This window comes from Antedon mediterranea, chromosome 9, assembly GCF_964355755.1.
Source record: "Antedon mediterranea chromosome 9, ecAntMedi1.1, whole genome shotgun sequence".
Lineage (NCBI taxonomy): Eukaryota > Metazoa > Echinodermata > Crinoidea > Comatulida > Antedonidae > Antedon > Antedon mediterranea.
In genome coordinates this window covers 23,503,285-23,522,637 of record NC_092678.1, presented here as the reverse complement: position 1 = coordinate 23,522,637, position 19,353 = coordinate 23,503,285, and the positions used below count along the sequence as shown (strand labels likewise).

Below are 19,353 nucleotides of genomic sequence, written 5' to 3'. Positions count from 1 at the left end.
GAGTAACAGTCATACAGTTATCTCTGCCAATATTGGGCACCTTTATAATAATAATATATAATAATACCACATTTATATAGCGCCCTTTTCATGAGTAATCATGCTCAAAGGCGCTTTACAAGCATTATTACCCCAGTATTTTTTGGGATCAAACACGTATGGAAACATACTCCATAATGCAGCCGGTAACCAGCGCAAAGTTGTGTCTAGATCTAACTGGGTACCCATTTATACACCTGGGTGGAGAGAGGCAACGTAAGTAAAGTATCTTGCCTACGGATACAAGCAATGCGGCGAGAGTTGGATTCGAACCTAGGTCTGACGATCGGTAGTCCAACGTCCAACACACTGCACCACACGGCCTTAAATGTGGCGCCCTTTGGGCTGGCTAGCCTAATTCTGATATTATGAATGGTTTTCAATAGTTAAAAATAATTTGAGGGCATTTTTGACTTCAAGAAAAGTTTGGTTTGAGAGAGTTTTTGATTTTAAAGAGTCCGGTATTGGAGTCGACTGAAACAATTATGTAAACTGTTTATGTTATTGTTATCAATTGTTATGATACATGTAATAATTGTTTATGTTGGACAATGAGTCTCATTGGCTTCCTTATCAAAGGTCATAGTACTAATTATTTTGACGTTTGATCGACATCTATCAACTCAGCAATAAAATAAATTTAACAATTAATAAAATTTATCATAGGGTAAAGCCCTGTCTACACTATCAAACTAGCTTGACAAAAAAAGTTTGATGTGCCCAAATATAGTGGTGATATGCCCAAATATGGTAGTGATATGCCCAAATATGGTAGTGATATGACATCATCATGTCCATATATGGTCACATAAAGTTTGATAGTGTAGACAAAACTTATCTTACTAAAAAATTATTATAGAAAATATACTCTGTTACAAACATGAAAAAAAAAGTTTAAAAAGTGTCATGTGTCACTTTGTGTGACAAGTTATTAAATAAGTGACATTTATTAAATAGTTACATTAGTGTCAGTTTTAATATTTTATAATATAGTGTCCTTACAGCTGTTGTTATTGTTAATATTTCAGTTTTAACGCCTTTGGACTTAAAGACTTCATAACCCGACACGTTTTCTAGAAGTGTAACACCATCTCATAAAAGTGACTTTTTCTGTTTATAGTCAATTTAATTTGATTTAGTTCTCAGACAAAAGTGTCTGTCATTCCCAGAAACAACTTTTAATAACTTATGTTTCAAGAAACATTCCAGAATCAGTATAAAAACTTTTAAAAATTTTTATAAATTTTTTAATAATATTAACCAGTTCCTCGTTTTTTTTCCCACCCTCCGACAACAACAAATAATACAACACAGAATATTTGTTTTGGTTCATTTTATTAGGGATTAAATTGTCCACAAGCATAATTTTTCCCCCTAAAATTATGTGTCCAATTTGTGTCTGTGTGGATATCAGTATTGTTCAATACACTACCAATATTACAATTGAAAAAACTTACAATGTCCACAAGCATATTTTTTTCTCAAAATGTGTCAAAACAAAAAAATCAAAAACAATTTTCTAAATAAATGTGCTGTTAATATTTTAACTATGCGCGACAAAACATAAACAAGGAAATGATAATATTATGTTGGTACTCCCTCTTCTAATTTCTCATTTCTACAGCTTCATTACACGATATTCAGCCCCATAGGGCCTAGAATCTTACCATTTAACTCAAACGCTCTCTCCATGGCCTAAATTCTTAGAATATCTACCCAGCAGTAGGTATATTGAATGGCTAGCCCGGTTGTCCCCAAAGCCTTGCAACTCGTTTGCATACCAAGCTCGGCAGACATCACCACCGCCACGGCCTAAGGTAGCTAACATCTCCCCAAAAGGTGTGAAAAATTCTTTGATTCACACCGGTAGATCAAATAGAAAGAAAAACAAAAATACACGATGATAGAAGATAGAAAATCTAGCGTAATAGTTTTGTGGGTTTTAAACTGAGAAATTCCAAACATTATTGTGCTGGCTCAGAGGAGGTAGGATGGATAGAGAGGTGAGGTCTAGGGTTGATACTACCAAGAGACAAAAGACCTCCACTGCCAATTAAAAAATTTAGTATATCTAAAATTAACCAACCTCAAGTTGATTTACGTAATGTTTGTTATGTACATACATAACATAACTTGAGTTGTGATGTGAGATTCCGTTTTTGGACTGTTGTCTTGGTCAATTTATTCAGTTTTCTTAGGCTCTTTCGTGGTTTATTTTACATCAACATTTTCATTTTCACACATGTGCTAACCAGCGCATAGAGACTATTTGTATTTTGCGCTATATATAAAAACCATTAACCATTAACATGCTTCTTCGTGTTTGCAATTTAAAAACTTGAGATAGTCACCAAAATTGACTTTAAAGATAACTGAAATAAATACCAAACATCATTCGATCAATCAATAATAATAATGTTTAGGACTAAACTAATCAGTGAACCTAAAAGCTACCACATCCACAACAAAACCCATATATGTATATTATTTGGTAATTTATTTATGAAAATAAACATAAAAATATACAAGACACACTTTGTCAATTTAATATAACATAGTCAGTAGGTAATAGTACTAAAGAAGAATATCATCTTAAGACAAAATATAGATATTAGGCATCTTTTGCAATTTGTCAATGGGAGTAAATCTCTGTGTCTACACTATCAAACTTTATGTGACAAAAAAATTGAATGTGCCCCTATATGGACATGATGATGTCCTATCACTACCATATTTAGGCATATCACTGCCATATTTGGGCACATCACACTTTTTTTGTCAAAGTAGTTTGACCTTTAGGAACTTCAAAATAGTAAATTCAGTGCTGAAATTAACCTGATTTGTCAATGGTTTTGCTTTAACTGTGATGTTTACAAGTTTCTTACAACACATGATACGAATATTTCCTGGAGGTAATGAACCACTTATATGCAAATGAGCTAATATTGGATTAAGCGCTGGTGAAATGTTTGGAGTTTTTGTCATAATTGTGTCATTTACATCTGTATATCTTAATAACAACCACTAATTCCAAAATAAATTTGCAATTAAATTTACAAATTAACTTAGTCAGAATATGAATTTTATAAAATTGAAAATTAGTATTTGTGAAAACTTAATAAGGTTAAATTTTTGCAGGTGAATGAATATTAAATATTTCTTAAACTTAGTTTTAACACTGTTACTTTGTAGCCACCTGCACAGGTGGACAACGGGTCAATTTCCCAATTCACCTGAATACCGTATACAACAGGGTCATATAATATGACCTAATATTTAAATATTCAACCTTTAAATTCTTCAAATTAATAAAATAAAACTTAGTAATGTGATTTAACCGGACAAAAGAATAAGGTCACGGCTGTGATATCACAGGAGCATCGAAACTAAAGACTATCACATATTAGAGTCTCATTTTGCGGTAAATGTGGAGCTGTCAGCTGTGTTTTTATAGGTCATTTATCATGGTGTGTACGACTGACCTAGATATTGACCTAGTACACTGTAGATTGCTACTGCATCATCCTTACACTAAACCATCTCACTGTGTGATAAAATTAGCGTTAATTTAGGTATACTGGGACGTAGTTAGTTGTGTTGCTTAGAGGAGGTGGTTAGCAATTATACAACACACCACACAAGTTGAAATAAGAATTTGCACTTATTTTAATGTGAATATTTTGGAAAATATGAATACACTGTACAGTTAATTTAGTAGAAGTCCACTAAACCGTCTCCCCCTTCCCCCATACTGGGTAATATTATTCCTTACAGGTTCCATCAGCAACTCCACTGTAGTCCTCTGGTATAAGCCCTCTATGCCACATTTTTTTGTCACATAAAGTTTGATAGTGTGGACAGAGCTTAATATGTAAGTCACCAATTAACATACTTTATATGAACTATATATGTTAAATTTAGATTGTTCTACCACAGGGAATAATGCAGCAATTGATTTCTGTGTACAAATATTTCTCATGCCAATTTCTTACAACCGATGGAGTACCACGGCCCAGGAGAATTCAAGAATATCCGTTTATTATTATTATCCAGCCCTAGAGATGAGTGTTTTAACCTACTAATTTAGTCATTATTCAAAAAAGGTTTATAATGCATTTGCAAACCCAAATGTTTGGTATTTTTAATTTTTAATTAGAATAATTTGAATAAGTTCTCAGGTTTTATTGAACCCTTTGCAATCCAAGATTTTTAGAGGGCGTTTGCTTTTTTATAAAAGGGGAGAAAATCGTCGCAAGTAGGCCTACTTAAAATCACTTCTACTGTTGTTTGTTCTCATGCTAAAAAAGGTACTACAGGAAAAAGGGGTGGCTATGGGTTCGGACAGTTTTCCTTTTAAAAAAGCGCATTACAAATCAAAATCCTTTATCCAGTAATCACACATCTTTGTGTCAACTACTAAGACATAACTTTAAAACAAAGGTTACAGCGTCGGCAATTCACAAGTTGTAAATATATTACACTTTTCCTGTATTAGTTTCAAACAATGGAGAGCGTTTGATGACAATTTCCTTCCCTATTAACTACAATAGGAAGTGCAAGAAGGGTAATAGCGGATGATACTGATACAGACTATGATTACTATCGCATTCCCCCCGAGACAACTTGTCATAAACCTAGAAAAATTGACCACAAAAAAAATCTGTAATTTCAACCTCATGGAATTTACTTTCCTATTTTAAACATTATTTTTTACATAATTTTATTGAGTTAGCGAAACAGCATTAGTATGCTACCTGGCTGTACCATATGGAATGCACGCTTTAAACCAACTTTAATAATGTAATTTTTAACTGTAATTTTTTTTTATAGCAATCTGAATTTAATGCTTTTTGGGTGCTTTCTACTATTTCCTCTTATTTTAAGTGTTTTGTTTTTGTTGTCTTGTTTTGTCCTGCATATGCTTGCTCCTCCAAGCTGTCACCTGCGATGTTTGTTAAATTCTTATGTTTTTTTATTTGAAATAAAGGATGATTTTACTAACTGAAATTAGTATAAATATAGTTAATATTGTATACTGCTAATCGTGGTTAACTCTAATATTTGTATGGATTGTTTTTGTGTGTAAAGTACGTAGAAACATTGTATTAAGTGCTTTAAAAGACATGATTATTATATATGTAAAAAAATGTACAAACAAATTCAATAACAAATGACAATATCTTTTATTTTCATGCTTTTTAATACAATTACAATTGTAAAATCTACAAAAACATTCTAATTCTGTAACACTAACATTTATAAGTTTCCCCATTGGCAACCCAGGGGCCAATTTTGTGCCTGAAAATAGCAAAATGTTATTAATAAGAAACTTCACACCAGTCTAAATATTTAATTTGCAGGATCTAGTAAATTATCAATTTTATACACACTAATTAATAGAAATGTGTAATAACATGAAGAAGAACACAAAACTCCGCAAAATTTAAATATAACTTACAGGAGAACCTCTAAATGTTGTTCATTATGTACAGTTGACACTATCCCAGTTCACAGTCACTTTTTAATTGTTTGTCCGACTTTTTTCTCGGATAGATTTAATGTTTTAAGTTTGAAATAAACCAACTTACTTAATGCCACTCTGAGGACACAACTTTTTTTTACAAGAGAACTAATTGTTATTATATAATTATATACAGCTGACTCCAGTTTACAGTTCGTTTTGTACAAGTGAATAAAATAGAAAAGAGTATTCAAGATTTGATGTTATTTTCAAGAGGGGCTTATAGGCATAGCATAGCCTCGACTCCAGATCCAGTAAATAAAAGTAATGAAGAATATATTGAAAAATCTGTAACTACAGAACACAACACTGTGCTATAAGAGGGTGTTTTTGATTCCCTACGATCGACAACCTAACTATGTCAATTGATGTGTCATAGTTTATTGTCTGGACCTAGAAAGCACTGTGTCAAATGGGGAATCACGGGAACAATGTCCCAACATCATTGCATGCGTATATTAAATTATCATAACATAGTTTGGTTGTCTCAAATCAAAAACTCCCTAATATGTATGTAAAGGGTGTAAGAGGTCATCGATAATGCCTATGTGTAGGGTTAAAAGGTCATCGATAATCCCTATGTGTAGGGTTAAGAGGTCATCAATAATCCCTATGTGTAGGGTATACGAAGTCGTCGATAATCCCTATGTGCAGGGTGTAAAAGGTCATCGATAATCCCTATGTGTAGGGTTAAGAGGTTGTTGATAATCCCTATGTGTAGGGTCTAAGAGGTCATCGATAATCCCTATGTGTAGGGTGTAAGATCAATCACTGAACACATCTTTTTGGTTCAGTTAATAACAATAAAACTTTTAAAAGACAATTTACAACATTATTTTATTTCCATTCGAAAATGATGGAATTTTTAAAAAAAACAGAAAACAGTGAACAAAGTAAAGAATGGACTGGCCTGGCTTCTTGGAACAATCTAAGGCTTAGCGTGCTCCGGTGGGAGAGAGTGGCGCATCAGGGTACTGCGTTAGATCAACACTCAACGTGTTACTAATTGTACATTCTCCTTGCTGCAAAAAAAATAAAGACAATTATTGGATTATCAAAAATGGCGAGTTAGAAAGTGGGAAGCCCCTGACTATTATCTGTAATATTTAGATAATTAAATATAAATAAATTATTTTTATTGACAGAGGTATAAATCAAAATACAAACCTCTGGGAAGATGCCGATAAGAGCATCGGCACGGTTGTAAAACTCTTCTTTGAGCGAAATGACGACGCACTGGAAGTGACCATGTGACTGTTCCATTATGAAATCGGCAACTTTGCCGATATTTGTGTTATCAAGAGCTGCATCAATCTCATCCAAAACAAAGAAAGGTGCTGGCTTAAAGCTGGAAAGAAGAACGTTGAATAAATAAATCAATCAAACATGATAAATAAAACTGTTGTCTATAGGCTGTTCACACACAAATACACAGACAGACAAATGTACGGGGCAAAAATACAACCAACTAGATGGAGCCAATTGTATTTATGATCATCACAAATGATGAAAATATGGCGACATGGCGCACATCAATGGACTTCTCCATTCAGAGCAATTATTGTGCATAGACTTATTTATTTTTCTTTTCGTATCAAATATTTGTCATAATAAACAAAAAAAGACAATTGTTGGATTTCACAAATGTAGAAACCTAGAAAGATTGCTTCAACATATCGTGTTTATCCAGTTACTATAGCAACACAAGGGAAGTCTTTGATCTCGATAGTAACGCAAGTCAAAGAGGCAAAGTGTTGCGGAATAATAATAGTGACCTTTCGCACGTAAACTTTAACGAATGTCAACATTCTACTCTCATTTGCATAACAGTGTAGTTCAGCAAACAGTTGCGTTAACATACTTTACAAAGTGGGCCAAGCTTGCGCATTGCATGTTGGGAAAAAAGCGTTAAAGTTAACATGCTTCTGCGAAAGTTCCTTAATAATTCTGCGCAAACGTACAACACACGACACTATAATTCAGTCATTACTAACCTATGTATAGCAAAGAGTAGGGCGAGAGCTGCAACTGTTTTTTCACCGCCAGATAAGTTGTCCATCGGTCTGAATCGCTTTCCAGGTGCAACACAGTTATAATTTAAACCATCTAAGTATGGTTCCTCAGGGTTTTCTGGTCCTAAAAAGGCCTGAGCACTCTGGTTTCTGGACAAAGCCTACAAACAAAAACACAAATACATTAACAAAAAGTAGTTCACCAGGATTATATAGAAGTCTAATATTCCTAATTTTTTCATGCATGAATCTAGAATGTGTACCAATAGCTCACAAGATAAAATACTTAATAACCAATCAAACTATTAATTACTAATTAATTATTCAAATCAGCTAACCTTGTAAATCTCATCAATACGCGTAGATACATGTTCAAAGCACGCATTAAAGCGGTCATAACGTTCCTTTTTGATCATTTCAAAATTCTGTTTAGCCTTCTTGGCACGTTTCCTCGCTGCCTCGAACTCCTCAGCTGTGTGTTGGAAGCGTTCTCTTACCCCATCAAGTCTGAAGAATAAACAATTTATATTATTGGAAAAAAACTGGGAAAATGTGAACTTGCTAGAGAGAGGCCTACATCCAGACCAAAAGTCAATACTGGGACTATACCCAGGGATTTGCCTGTTTGTGAAATCAAACATAAAGTAGGGGGTGGGATTATACCCGAGGATATACGGTAATATAAAGGGTTCTTGTTATACACATAAAACAGCAAGAAAATTGTAAAAACATATCTCAAAATTTTTTTTTTTCTTCTTTGATTTAAAATTTACTATCAATAGTATACAATGGATGTTAATGAATTTGTTGGGAGATTTACTTTTGAACAGCTTTCATGTTGGGAGCAGCGATACGTTGTAATGTTGCTTGCATGTTGGTCACCTCAGCTGTCAACTTCTCACCCATTTCACGCACTTCTTCGTGAGTATCAAGCTAAATTAAAAAAAAAAAAATTAAAATAAATTACATGTCACTTTTATCCAAGGGACACCCTTATTCAGGGAAACACCCCTATTCAGGGGGACACCCCTATTCATAGTTCATTTTATTTGTCCATACGGAAATTCATGTGACATACAATTGCTCAAAGTTAAAAGGTTAATACAATAAAATTACATAGCAACAAAATTCAACGACTTAACAACGATTATTATTCAGAGGGAACTCTTACTAAGGGTACAATTTTGTGGGTCCCAGAGGTGTCCTCTTAATAATAGTTGAACTATTATAAAAATGCAAAAGAAATGTGTTACCTCTTTAAGTTCATCTCTAAGGTATTTGTAGTTGAGCACAATGTTTGCTTCCTTGGCGTAAATGGTTCGAGCCCCTTGACTACTCATGCTATCCAAACCTGTAATTGAGTCATCATTCTGACTTGATGACTGCAAACAAAATTAACAAATTATTCAATACAAATATTATTTTGCAACTGTAACAATTTTGAAATTTAATTTAAGTGTTGTTTAAAGTAATGAAATAAGTACATATTAATCTCTTTCTCAAGTAGACCAGAACAAACTATTATGGTACTTATTTCTTTACTTATTTCTGGGTCAGAAAATGAACATAACACTTCATTAAGCTCTGTCTACACTATCAAACTTTATGTGATGATGTCATATCACTACCATATTTGGGAATATCACTACCATATTTGGGCACATCACATTTTTTTGTCAAACCAGTTTGACAGTGTAGACAGAGCTTTCAATAAATGTTATATTAAAAAAATAATATTTACATCGGCTTCTTCTGTGATGTCATCCATCGTTCCTCTACGCATGGGTAGTTTTATATCCTCCATCTTGCATGCTTTCAACAAGCTGTGCCTATCTGCCCGTTTCTGCTCTAGCTTGGTTTCTGTAGCAGTGGTCTGTTTTTGAATGGCTATAATAAATAAGTCCATTATATTATCAAAACTGTTCTCATGCATAAAGTAAACAATAGACCCACTGTAGACAGAGCTTTACTATTAATGCATTACAGTATCATGATACTCACCAGTAATTTCTTTGTTACACTGAGCCATCTTCTTTCTTATCTCCTCTACTTCTGAGTTTTTGTCCTCAATTTGGGATTTCTTGGTCGTTTTGGAGAACTTCAGCTTAGTCATTAACTCTGAATCTTCATCTATAAGCTGAAATGGAAATATATTTGTATGTAAACTCTGATTACTGTCTGTAAAGCTATGACAACACTTTATGTGACAAAAATAGGTGATGTGCCCATATATGGACATGATGATGTCATATCACTACTATATTTGGGCATATCACTACCATATTTGGGAATTTTTTTCAGCTAGCCTTCACTGCAGAGAACAAAGTTTCTAATGATAAACAGTTGTTACGTAAATTATGCAGTCATATTACATCAGTAGGTCAAAGTTCAATATAATGTGTTTGTTGGTTTATTAGTTTCTCTTACCTGTCTTTGGTTAGCTTCTTCTTTTTTCAGTTTCTCCAACTCTTTTTCATCGCTTGCAACCTGTTTTGTCCATCGCTTTACAGCATCTAAACAAAATATATATTACGTTTACCAATAGTCTTCATTGATTACTAAGTTGCATATGAAGAACAAGCCTTTAGCTCTGTCTACACTATCAAACTAGTTTGATGATGTGCCCAAATATGGTAGTGGTATGCTTAAATATGGTAATGATACGTCATCATCATGTCCATATATGGGCACATCACATAAAGTTTGATAGTGTAGACAGAGCTTTAGAAAAGAGAGGTATTATTAATATGTTACCTTCAGTGTTTCTTGATTTTTCATATTCCAACTGGTTCTTAAGTCGTGACACCTGGTTTTCGAACTCTAACCTCTTCTTTGCTCTCTCCTGCTGTGCTCTCAATTCTTTCTCCTCGTACTGACGGATGTTCTCAACTCCGATAGAGGCGCAGAAGTTAGTAAAGACTTCATCCTCAACAGTGTTCATGTTGGTTTTCAAGGCATTTATTGATTCTGAGCGCTCAGCTATCTGTTCCTCTACTGCTTCTATACGAGGCTGTGGAAATATATTTTTTTTTTAGGTATATGGTAGGTAAGTTTCTTCCACCCAGCCTAAGTTTCTTACACCCAGCCTAACGTTACTCTCACCCAGCCAAAGTTTATCAAAGTTAATTAAACAATTCTTGATATTTACCCCAAAACCTTCTAATTCTTGCAAGAACTTCTGTTTTGTCTTCTGGTTATTCATAAGAACCTTATTTTTCTGAAAGGACAGATTTACAATAATTTATTGTATTTTCACGTAAAAACATCAAATTATATTGTATCAGCTTGATTAACACTAAAAAAACATTAATTTTTGGATACCAACCACTCATAGTAGCTTTGATCGGAGAAAAAAAAGAAAAATTGGTTTTTTTTAAAAAGCCAACTTTTTTTTTACCGTGTTCTCTCTGTCGTTTACAGAATATTTCAAGCGTGACTCTAGGCCACTGATCTGTGACCTGATATTGTTCAGCTCAGACTCTTTCCTCTGCTTTTTCTGTACTTCTTTCAGCTCCTCTGTCAATTCAGATTTCTTGGACTTTAGTGAATTCAGAGACTTCTCATCCCATCTTCGTGCTTTTGCCTTCAAATCACTAAAAAAGTAAATTACACTTGTTTAAAATGTCTCCTGAATAACCTGTTATAAGATTTAATAGCGACCTGTGGCCGTATTCATCATTCACACACTTAGGCTAGGGGAAACACTTACCCTTAAAGTTACCAAAAATCTAAGTGAATACAATCTAAGGGAAATTTATACTTTAATATTTATAGAGTTAAGTGAAATACTCACTTAAGTGATAGGTGAAAAATAAAATAGTTGTAAAGCAAAAATTACCTAGCACCTCCGGAGATGATTCCAGACTTCTGGAACATTGTGCCGTCTAGCGCGACAGCCTTGTGGCGCTCCCCTTTACCAAATGCTATCCTACGAGCATCCTCTACAGTCTCACAAACTAGAGCATTACCACATGCATACTGTAACGCTTTTTTGATATTGGGAGGATCGTAGCGAATAACATCAATAACAAGCTTCACTCCTCGTGGGTCACGGATTTCTCTGAAAATAATAATGAAAATAATTGACAGCTCCCAATTGGTCTCATTAATTACTTAGCCATCCACGCCCAAAAAACATCTTTAAATTCTGATTTTATAAAATGTAAATAGGATTATATTCTACAAATCTGATACGGTAAACTATCTCAACACTGGACCGAGGTTCAAAAGGTTCCAAATTTATTTTTACATTAAAACACATTTTGAATACCAGATTTTCTAGAAAACCAGACATATTATAGCAGTCTAAATGTATCCAGTATTGGTAGAGTTGACTGTAAATGTTATTAATAACAAACTACAGAATCTTTTAAACATTAATGTACCTAAGCTTCTCATTAGTAGGTCTGACTTCGATGAAATCAAGCGGCAAGAAGGTCTCAGGGTCTGTACGCTGTTCCTTCATATACTGGATACAATCCCTCGCAGTCTTTTCAGAATCTACAATGATCGCGTCGATGTTTTTGGCAAGAACCTTAGTGATCGCCACTTGATATTTCTTCTGGCTTGGTTCACATAAGTCAATCAATCGGCCGTACTGAAAAAAAAAATTAGGTCATAGTTCAAACACACATTTTCAGTGACCTTTGCAGCGAAAGTTCAAAGACACTGTGTACAGGTGTATTTGAAAGGTTAAAATATTAATGTCATTGTGAGCAAAGCAAAATAATTGTATAAATTATGTCCAATAAAAAAGCAAATTATCTTTATTACTTTCATGCCTTTTAAAATGTTTGTTTTGGTTTTCAGTGACCTGAAACCTCAAAACCAGACAAAATACTCACCACTCCAGGAAACAATCGTTTTAAGTTTTCTGTCAGTTCTGCTTTTTTGTTTTTGCGATTGCTTTCGTGTTTGTCAACTTTAGCTTCTCCGAGCTGTTCCACAATGGTCGTCAATTCTTGGTTGATTTCTTTCAGTCGGTTGCTGCCAGACTGCACCTCTTCTTCCAAGGTTTCTTTCAGACGCTTCTGATCTTCAACTGCCTGTTCACTTGTTCTGGATAAAATAAAGAAATTATTATTAAAGATATATTGCTCCGGTAAAAATTTTTTTCTGATTTTATTAATCTTCATTTTTCATGTTTCTTGGGGACAATATATCTTTAATAATTACTGCGATTGGTAATCTATGCAGTGTTCTCCTTATAATTGAGCTGAAGCAGAATAATTTAAAAAAGTCCCTGATTGAAGCCACTCAACTCATTGAATAATCAAATAATACCTGTGGCCTCCTATTCAATATAACTATAAGAAAATTGCTTCATTTAAAGACACCTTCCCTACGTTTTTTAGATCTATTTTAAGATCACAAACTATATTTAATCTAAAAATAATACTATATGGTCCTATTGCGATAACTTTTTTCGTCTTTAAATGGTTAAAAATGTGAAAAATAAGTCGATTCTAATAATTATAGCGGCCCGCTATAAATCCAAAAATGCATTGCGCGCGGATTGATATTTCTGTTTTCTTCTTCTTCTTCACCCACTTTTCGATCGATCGTGAGGCCAAAACAAATGGAAGACTCCTAACTTTTCAGCGAAAATACCGGGTTTTCCCCAATTTGTATCAACGGAGTCTGGCAAAAATAGAAAGACAATTAATGCAGCAACTATATGTCAGGCTAGGTATATAGCTAGCGTACGATGTTCGTACGTTACCAATGTTTACCAGCTAGGCCTACAAAACTAAGCCTAGCTAGGCCTAAAGACGGTCCACGAGAGGTCAGTCGCCGCGACCTACCTAGGTAGTGCATTGTTTCTCACTTTTGATCATAATTTACCATAAAACGTACATTTAAGACAAGGAATGACCTGGTTTAATGTTTTTAAAGTAATATATATGTATTATTTTTACAAAACGTCACAAATTTTAGGGAAGGTGTCTTTAATAAAATAAACTGGTTTACGATTATTGGTATTAGATCTTCTATTATGTTGGAAGCTATAAAATGTTTTTAATTTATGTAAATTAAATATTTTAGCAATTATCTAAGTTCCCGGGTCACTAAGACCACCAGGAAGAACAAAAGAAAACCGAATAAACCAAATCGTGGAAGGCGTAATATCTGAAAACGTTAAGATAGAGTATAAAAAATAAACAAACATACCTAATATACTCGTTTAGTTTCTCCAATCTCTTGTTGTTCTCTTCCATCTCATGTTCTTTCTGTTTTATCTTGGCTTGCAGTTCACTTCTTCTGTGTTTCTCGCTGTCCAGCCTATCCTGATCAGACTTCTGGTTGCGATTCAGTTTCTCAAGTTCTTGTAGCAGCTGAGCCGCCCGTATACCAGCCTGTTTCTTTAAGCTGTGGTACTCAGCAACCTAACAATTGAATATCATCACAATTATCGATAACATATCGTCATAAATATTTTGATTTACTTTTTTGTGATGGTTCGTGTTGTCACAACAATAAACAAAAACATAACTAACATACTGTAAGTTCGCTTATACTATTTTTGGTTGTTCAAAAAGAAATTTTATGTAATACCTATTCCACAACCAGATGAAATTCTTCCAACATAACTAAATGGTTGCTATATTTTACAGCTACAACGGAATTTCTCTTTTACACCCGTACGTGGGGGAACATTACCTGTGAGTCTTCTAATGTAAAGTCTCGGCCTTGACTCTGGCTTTCTTCTTCCAAACGTTCTTCCCATTCTTCCCTCGTTTTTTCCACCGCACCAAACTCCTCCTCCAATTGGCTTATCTCAGCTGAGTGAGCCTCGTGAGCTTTCTTAGAACTTTTCAGTGACTTTCTGTTGAAATAGTTTATAGAAAAACATAAATATAACAGAACAATAAGTTTTAACTGCCAATATTATTATTAGTATCTCAACTGTTTTTTGGCATACGACAATTTATTATAGTGACTTGTACATTGAAACAAACTAAAATCAAAAGTTATTGCAGTAAAACATAGTTACTGCAGTAACATTTTTGACAAGATCACTTACTTTGCAGTTTCCAGTTTCTTTTGGGTGTGGCTTGTCTTCTCCTTTGATTTTATGTACAAAGGTCTTTTTTTGTTTAGCTCACTTTCCTGTAACAAACAAAGTGTAGTTTTTGATTTATTATAATTATATCTTTTTTTTATTTTATGTGACCTTATTTGACCTGAAACAGAAAAAAAAAACCTGAATGTAAACAGCATATGCTGACAATCAAGGAGCCTTCATGATAAGGGTCTGTGACAGTGTGTGTGTGTATACTAGTACACCGGGGTAACCCCCTACTCGTCTCGAAAGATGTACTAGGTTCTTTAAAGTGCCCATGAGCCAGATGTGTACACTGGACTACGGTTTATAGTCCTTATCCAAGAGGACTAAAATAATTGCATTGCATATTAAACATGGCCAATCAGGGTCATCTAATTTGACTTGGTCCACCATTTGAACTTGGGAGGTGAGCCTGTGTCATAGAACCAACATGTTGTAGCTCAGCCTATACCTACAAGGACTATTTTACATAGAATTTATTCCAACTTTGAGGGTGAGAATGCAGCCACTACTTACCGTTTCTCTCATGTCCTTTTCAATTGCTGCCAATTCTTGTTGCAGCTGTCCAAGTTCCCGCTTCTTGCCTTTCATCTGATCTTCTACCGATTCACGTTTACGCGTAGCTCGGTCTAAGTCGCGTGCTTTATCTTTCAGATCATCTTGATATCGATCTATGTCTTGTTCGTTGTGGTAGAGCTTGAACAGCTGGTATTCCTTCTGACGCTCAATCTGACAAGTAAATAATTCATTTAGAATATTCAGTATTAGTCCTAATTATATAGGCAAATTGCTATGGATAAATATAAGCGAATTCATTCACTATCCTTCTTAAAGGCGGCAATCAAACAACCATATATGCAAGATGCTCTACATAAACAAAGTCTTCTTACAAGTCTTCTGGAGTGGAGTTATAATTTGTCATTAGAAAAAATCCTGACAGGACTTGAACCCAGCACTCTGGGATTGGTAGCCAAGCATCATAACTGACCAAGCCACAACTCCACTTTTTGTGTAATATCTGCATGCATATTCTACATAAATATGTTTTCATTTTTAGGATGGTCTTGGACACTAAGATGGGCTTACTATAATCAAGACGGGCTTATAATCAAGCAAAATTTCATACCAAGTCCTCTTTAAGTTTCTTATACCGATCTGCCTCATCTTTCTCTAACTTAGCCTCTTTGCGTTCTGCTGCGATTCCTTTCTTTTTGTGGTAGTTGAACTGCGTGTCTTCCTCAGCTTTTATCATTCCAGCTTTCCTTTTCTCGTACTCATCCCTCAGCTCACCCGAGTTACTTATCTCTTCAAATAATGCTGTTCGTTCTTTAGGATTTTTCATAGCGATTGATTCAACTGCTCCCTGAAAAAAGTCAATATTAAAGTCTTGTTTCATAGCAATTGAGGTAAGGTGGAAAGAGCAATACCATACTATGAAACTAAACTAGTTTGTCAAAAAAGCGTGATGTGCCCAAATATAGTAGTGATATGACATCATCATGTTTTTGTCACATAAAGTTCATCATGTTTTTGTCACATAAAGTTTGATAGTGTGGACAGAGCTTTATACATACTTGGAACACAAGGAAGTTCTTGGCCTTGATAAGAATGCCAAGTTTCTCCAGCTCCTGTGTATAGGCCTGCATGGACACCACCTTGTTGTTAATCCTATACTCACTTGAAGCGCCCATGATTCTGACAAGGAAAAAAAACACTGTTATAAATACAATTACCAATTATGAAGTATTTTTATTGAAATAAAAAAATATTTTTGAATTTTGAGTTACTGCAGTAATTGAACTTACATCCTTGTGAATCTTATTTCAGAACCATCTTCTTCTGCGTACACGGCTGTCACGGTGGCGCGATTAGAAGCCGGTTGATTGATTGGAGCGCCGTGTATTAGATCTGATAGTTTCTTCACACGAAGGTTTGATGTTTTCTCACCGAGCACAAAGCTAATAGCATCCATTAAGTTGGATTTCCCTAAAAGGAAATGCTTGAAATATCAATTTATGTCTGGAGGATCTGTTTACTTACAAAATGCAGTATATGGCTTATGCTACAATACAAACAAGAGTGTGGTGAGTGCATTCAAATTATGGCAGGGATTCCCTCTACTATATATGCAGCAATTTAAAATTGCACAAGGATTTCTTATATAGGCCTAGGTATCTAGGCCTTTAAAGCTTTATATTAATTATTATGTATGTTATGCGCGATTTGAACGATTTGCGCAATTTGAAATTGCGCAAAAAAATCCTTGCGCAATTTGAAATAGCGCAAAGAATTCTTGTGCAATTTAAAATTGCGCAAGGATTTTTTTGCGCAATCAACTTGCGCAATTTCAAATTGCGCAAGAAAATCTTTGCGCAATTTTAAATTGCGCTGCACAATTTGTAAATTGCGCAAGATAGTTCTTGCGCAATATGACACCTTTGCGCAATTTGAAAACGAACTACAATCGGTATTATAATAATTTATTGGAAACTAAATAACTCAAAATAAAACATAATAAATGCGAAGATAACATGTGTATAATAAATACATAACATTTATTATTACAATTAAATAATATTATCACTGTAACTTGAAATAAATCAAAATAAATGTAAAAATTAAGTTTTTAATATTAGTTTAAGCTAGGCCATGTAACCTAGTCAGTATCAGTAGTCCAGACCCTAGCTAGGCTAGAGTAGTATAGCCGGCCGCCCGCGCCGTGCCCGCCTGGTGGAACACCACCGCTTCGTTTTCCTTCGTCGGTTCTTCGACGGTATGCTAACTTATAACAATATTTGCACTACTAAAATAAGGAAATGCGATATTTATCTTTAATTTTGAATCATTCTTAGAAATTACTATATAAATATGGGTGTGCATGATTTCACAATCTGTCGAAAAACCTTGCGCAGTTTGCAGATTACTTGCGCAATTTAATACGTTGCTTGCGCAATTTGAAACACATGTTTCAATTCAAATTGCGCAAGGATTTTTTTTGCGCAATTTCAAATTGCGCAAATCGTTCAAATCGCGCATAACATGTACACTCACTACACTGTCTGTTTAGTTAGCGTAGGCCTCTAGACTAGTCTAAATCTAGGTCTAGTTATTTCAGTTTAAAATTAATTTAAATGATTTTGCTAAATAAAGCTAGGCCTAGCTAGCCTAGCAGTCTATACTTTAGCCTACTAGCTAGGCCTAGTGGTACTGTTCCCTGAAATTACGTTCATTATTTAGATACGGCCTACTAGATAGCATCGACCTGTCCTGGATAAGTCTACTAGGCCTAGGCCTGACATAATAGGAAGGCCTTGGCGCTAATCCCCGCGGCGGCGTAGGCTACGTACCTGCTCCATTTGGTCCAATAATAGCAGTAAATGGCTTGAATGGGCCTATCGTTTGTTTGCCGCGGTAGGACTTGAAATTATCCAATTCCAGGAGTTTTAAAAACCCCATTTTATTTTGCAATCTCAAAACACAATTAAGACACGTTATAGATATTTTATAACGTGCAATCTATTGTAAAACTGCACAATTTATATCGGAAAAAACAAGTTTTTCATAGAAATTATTTACTACACAAGCTGACCAAACGAACAATCAACATGGCGAGAGAGGGCGCGGCGCGGGAAAACAAAGCTTTTTTTTTCTTTTTTGATACCTTAAAAATACAACAACCCCCTCTATTCGTAAATGGTTCAATAGTTCCCGTCGTACTGATATTAAATTAATATAAGTTTGTGTCTAAGCACAGACATTTCTCTATGGTCTTAGTTAAGATATATCAATATTTAATTTCTTTTCATTCCTTAAAATATGCTAGTCTTTAATCAGAGCTTAGTTTCAACCTTCATAAGTAATTTTAACTCTATAATTTTGTTTGAAAAACACGGTGAATAAAATTTGAGAATTATACCCCCTTCTCGTTTTACATCATTTTTCTATTAAATTAACAACATATCGATAATGTATGAACGGTTATTAATATTTAACAAATATATTAGTATAAAACACATAATACTTATTGTTTTAATCGCGAGTTGATAGTTCCCTTCTTTAAAATGCTCTTACTTCATTTTTTTTGTTTAAATTTCGAAAAAAAATAATATTAAATAAATTTTTTATTAAAAATATGGAACGCTTCACGATTTTGCGTGTCATCCTTGCGCAGGGGCCATGCTAATCTTCTCTGTATCGTTCCAATTTTAATATATGTACTGCCGAAGCGAGTACATTTATATCAGAAATATTATATTATATATGTATACTGCCAAATTTCATATAACAATGTATATATGTCGATTTCAATTAACGCGATTCTTCTAGGTTAAAAACACATCAAACGAATCGATGTAAAATTCTCTGTAAGCTTATCGCCTCATAAATTTAGTTTATAGTACTGCTAACTATAATATTTATGATTTAATAATTATATATAATGATTTTTTGTAGCTATTATGTTGTTGAAAGAGTATTTAAATATGAATAGAATCGACAAAGGCTAACAATGCACTTGGCTTTCCTTTGTTTGCTTATTGGCTCTTTTGTGTGCATACGATAATATTTGTTTCTTTCTGTGATGGTTCTTCCATAATAATTTGCTGACATTTATTAATTTTTTATATATATAAATCCAAAGGCAAATTACTGAAAAAATTACAATGTTGTGGGTATCAGTGGCTGGATCTCAATGGAGATACAAAAAAAATTGAAAA

At 34.2% G+C, this 19,353-nt stretch overlaps 1 protein-coding gene and 1 non-coding gene across 2 annotated transcripts; both read right to left on the bottom strand.

Moving 5' to 3' along the window:
• Positions 1–5,218: 5,218 nt before the first annotated feature.
• Positions 5,219–18,245, bottom strand: LOC140058574 (structural maintenance of chromosomes protein 1A-like). Its single transcript, XM_072104254.1, has 23 exons — positions 17,986–18,245; positions 16,444–16,624; positions 16,213–16,333; positions 15,765–16,001; positions 15,155–15,367; positions 14,597–14,682; positions 14,233–14,398; positions 13,744–13,958; positions 12,417–12,630; positions 11,958–12,169; positions 11,411–11,632; positions 10,970–11,165; positions 10,721–10,789; positions 10,327–10,582; positions 10,000–10,085; positions 9,574–9,709; positions 9,314–9,459; positions 8,826–8,954; positions 8,393–8,505; positions 7,911–8,079; positions 7,555–7,733; positions 6,728–6,908; positions 5,219–6,582 (listed from the first exon to the last, which is right to left on the bottom strand). Exons 1-23 carry the CDS (start codon positions 18,092–18,094, stop codon positions 6,496–6,498), a joined length of 3,723 nt encoding a protein of 1,240 aa, XP_071960355.1. The 5' UTR covers positions 18,095–18,245; the 3' UTR covers positions 5,219–6,495.
• Positions 18,246–18,764: 519 nt separating this feature from the next.
• Positions 18,765–18,871, bottom strand: LOC140059638 (U6 spliceosomal RNA). The gene has a single exon (XR_011847244.1). It is a non-coding gene; the product is annotated as a U6 spliceosomal RNA (small nuclear RNA).
• Positions 18,872–19,353: the final 482 nt, after the last annotated feature.

Excerpts from the sequence above, each read along its gene's own strand:
- LOC140058574 (XM_072104254.1), bottom strand. The coding sequence starts at position 18,094 with ATGGGGTTTTTAAAACTCCTGGAATTGGATAATTTCAAGTCCTACCGC. Across the intron at positions 14,683-15,154 it reads AAAAGGACATGAGAGAAACG|GAAAGTGAGCTAAACAAAAA; the intron begins GTAAGTAGTGGC and ends TGTTTGTTACAG. Across the intron at positions 8,080-8,392 it reads AACATGAAAGCTGTTCAAAA|ACTTGATGGGGTAAGAGAAC; the intron begins GTAAATCTCCCA and ends TTTATTCTTCAG.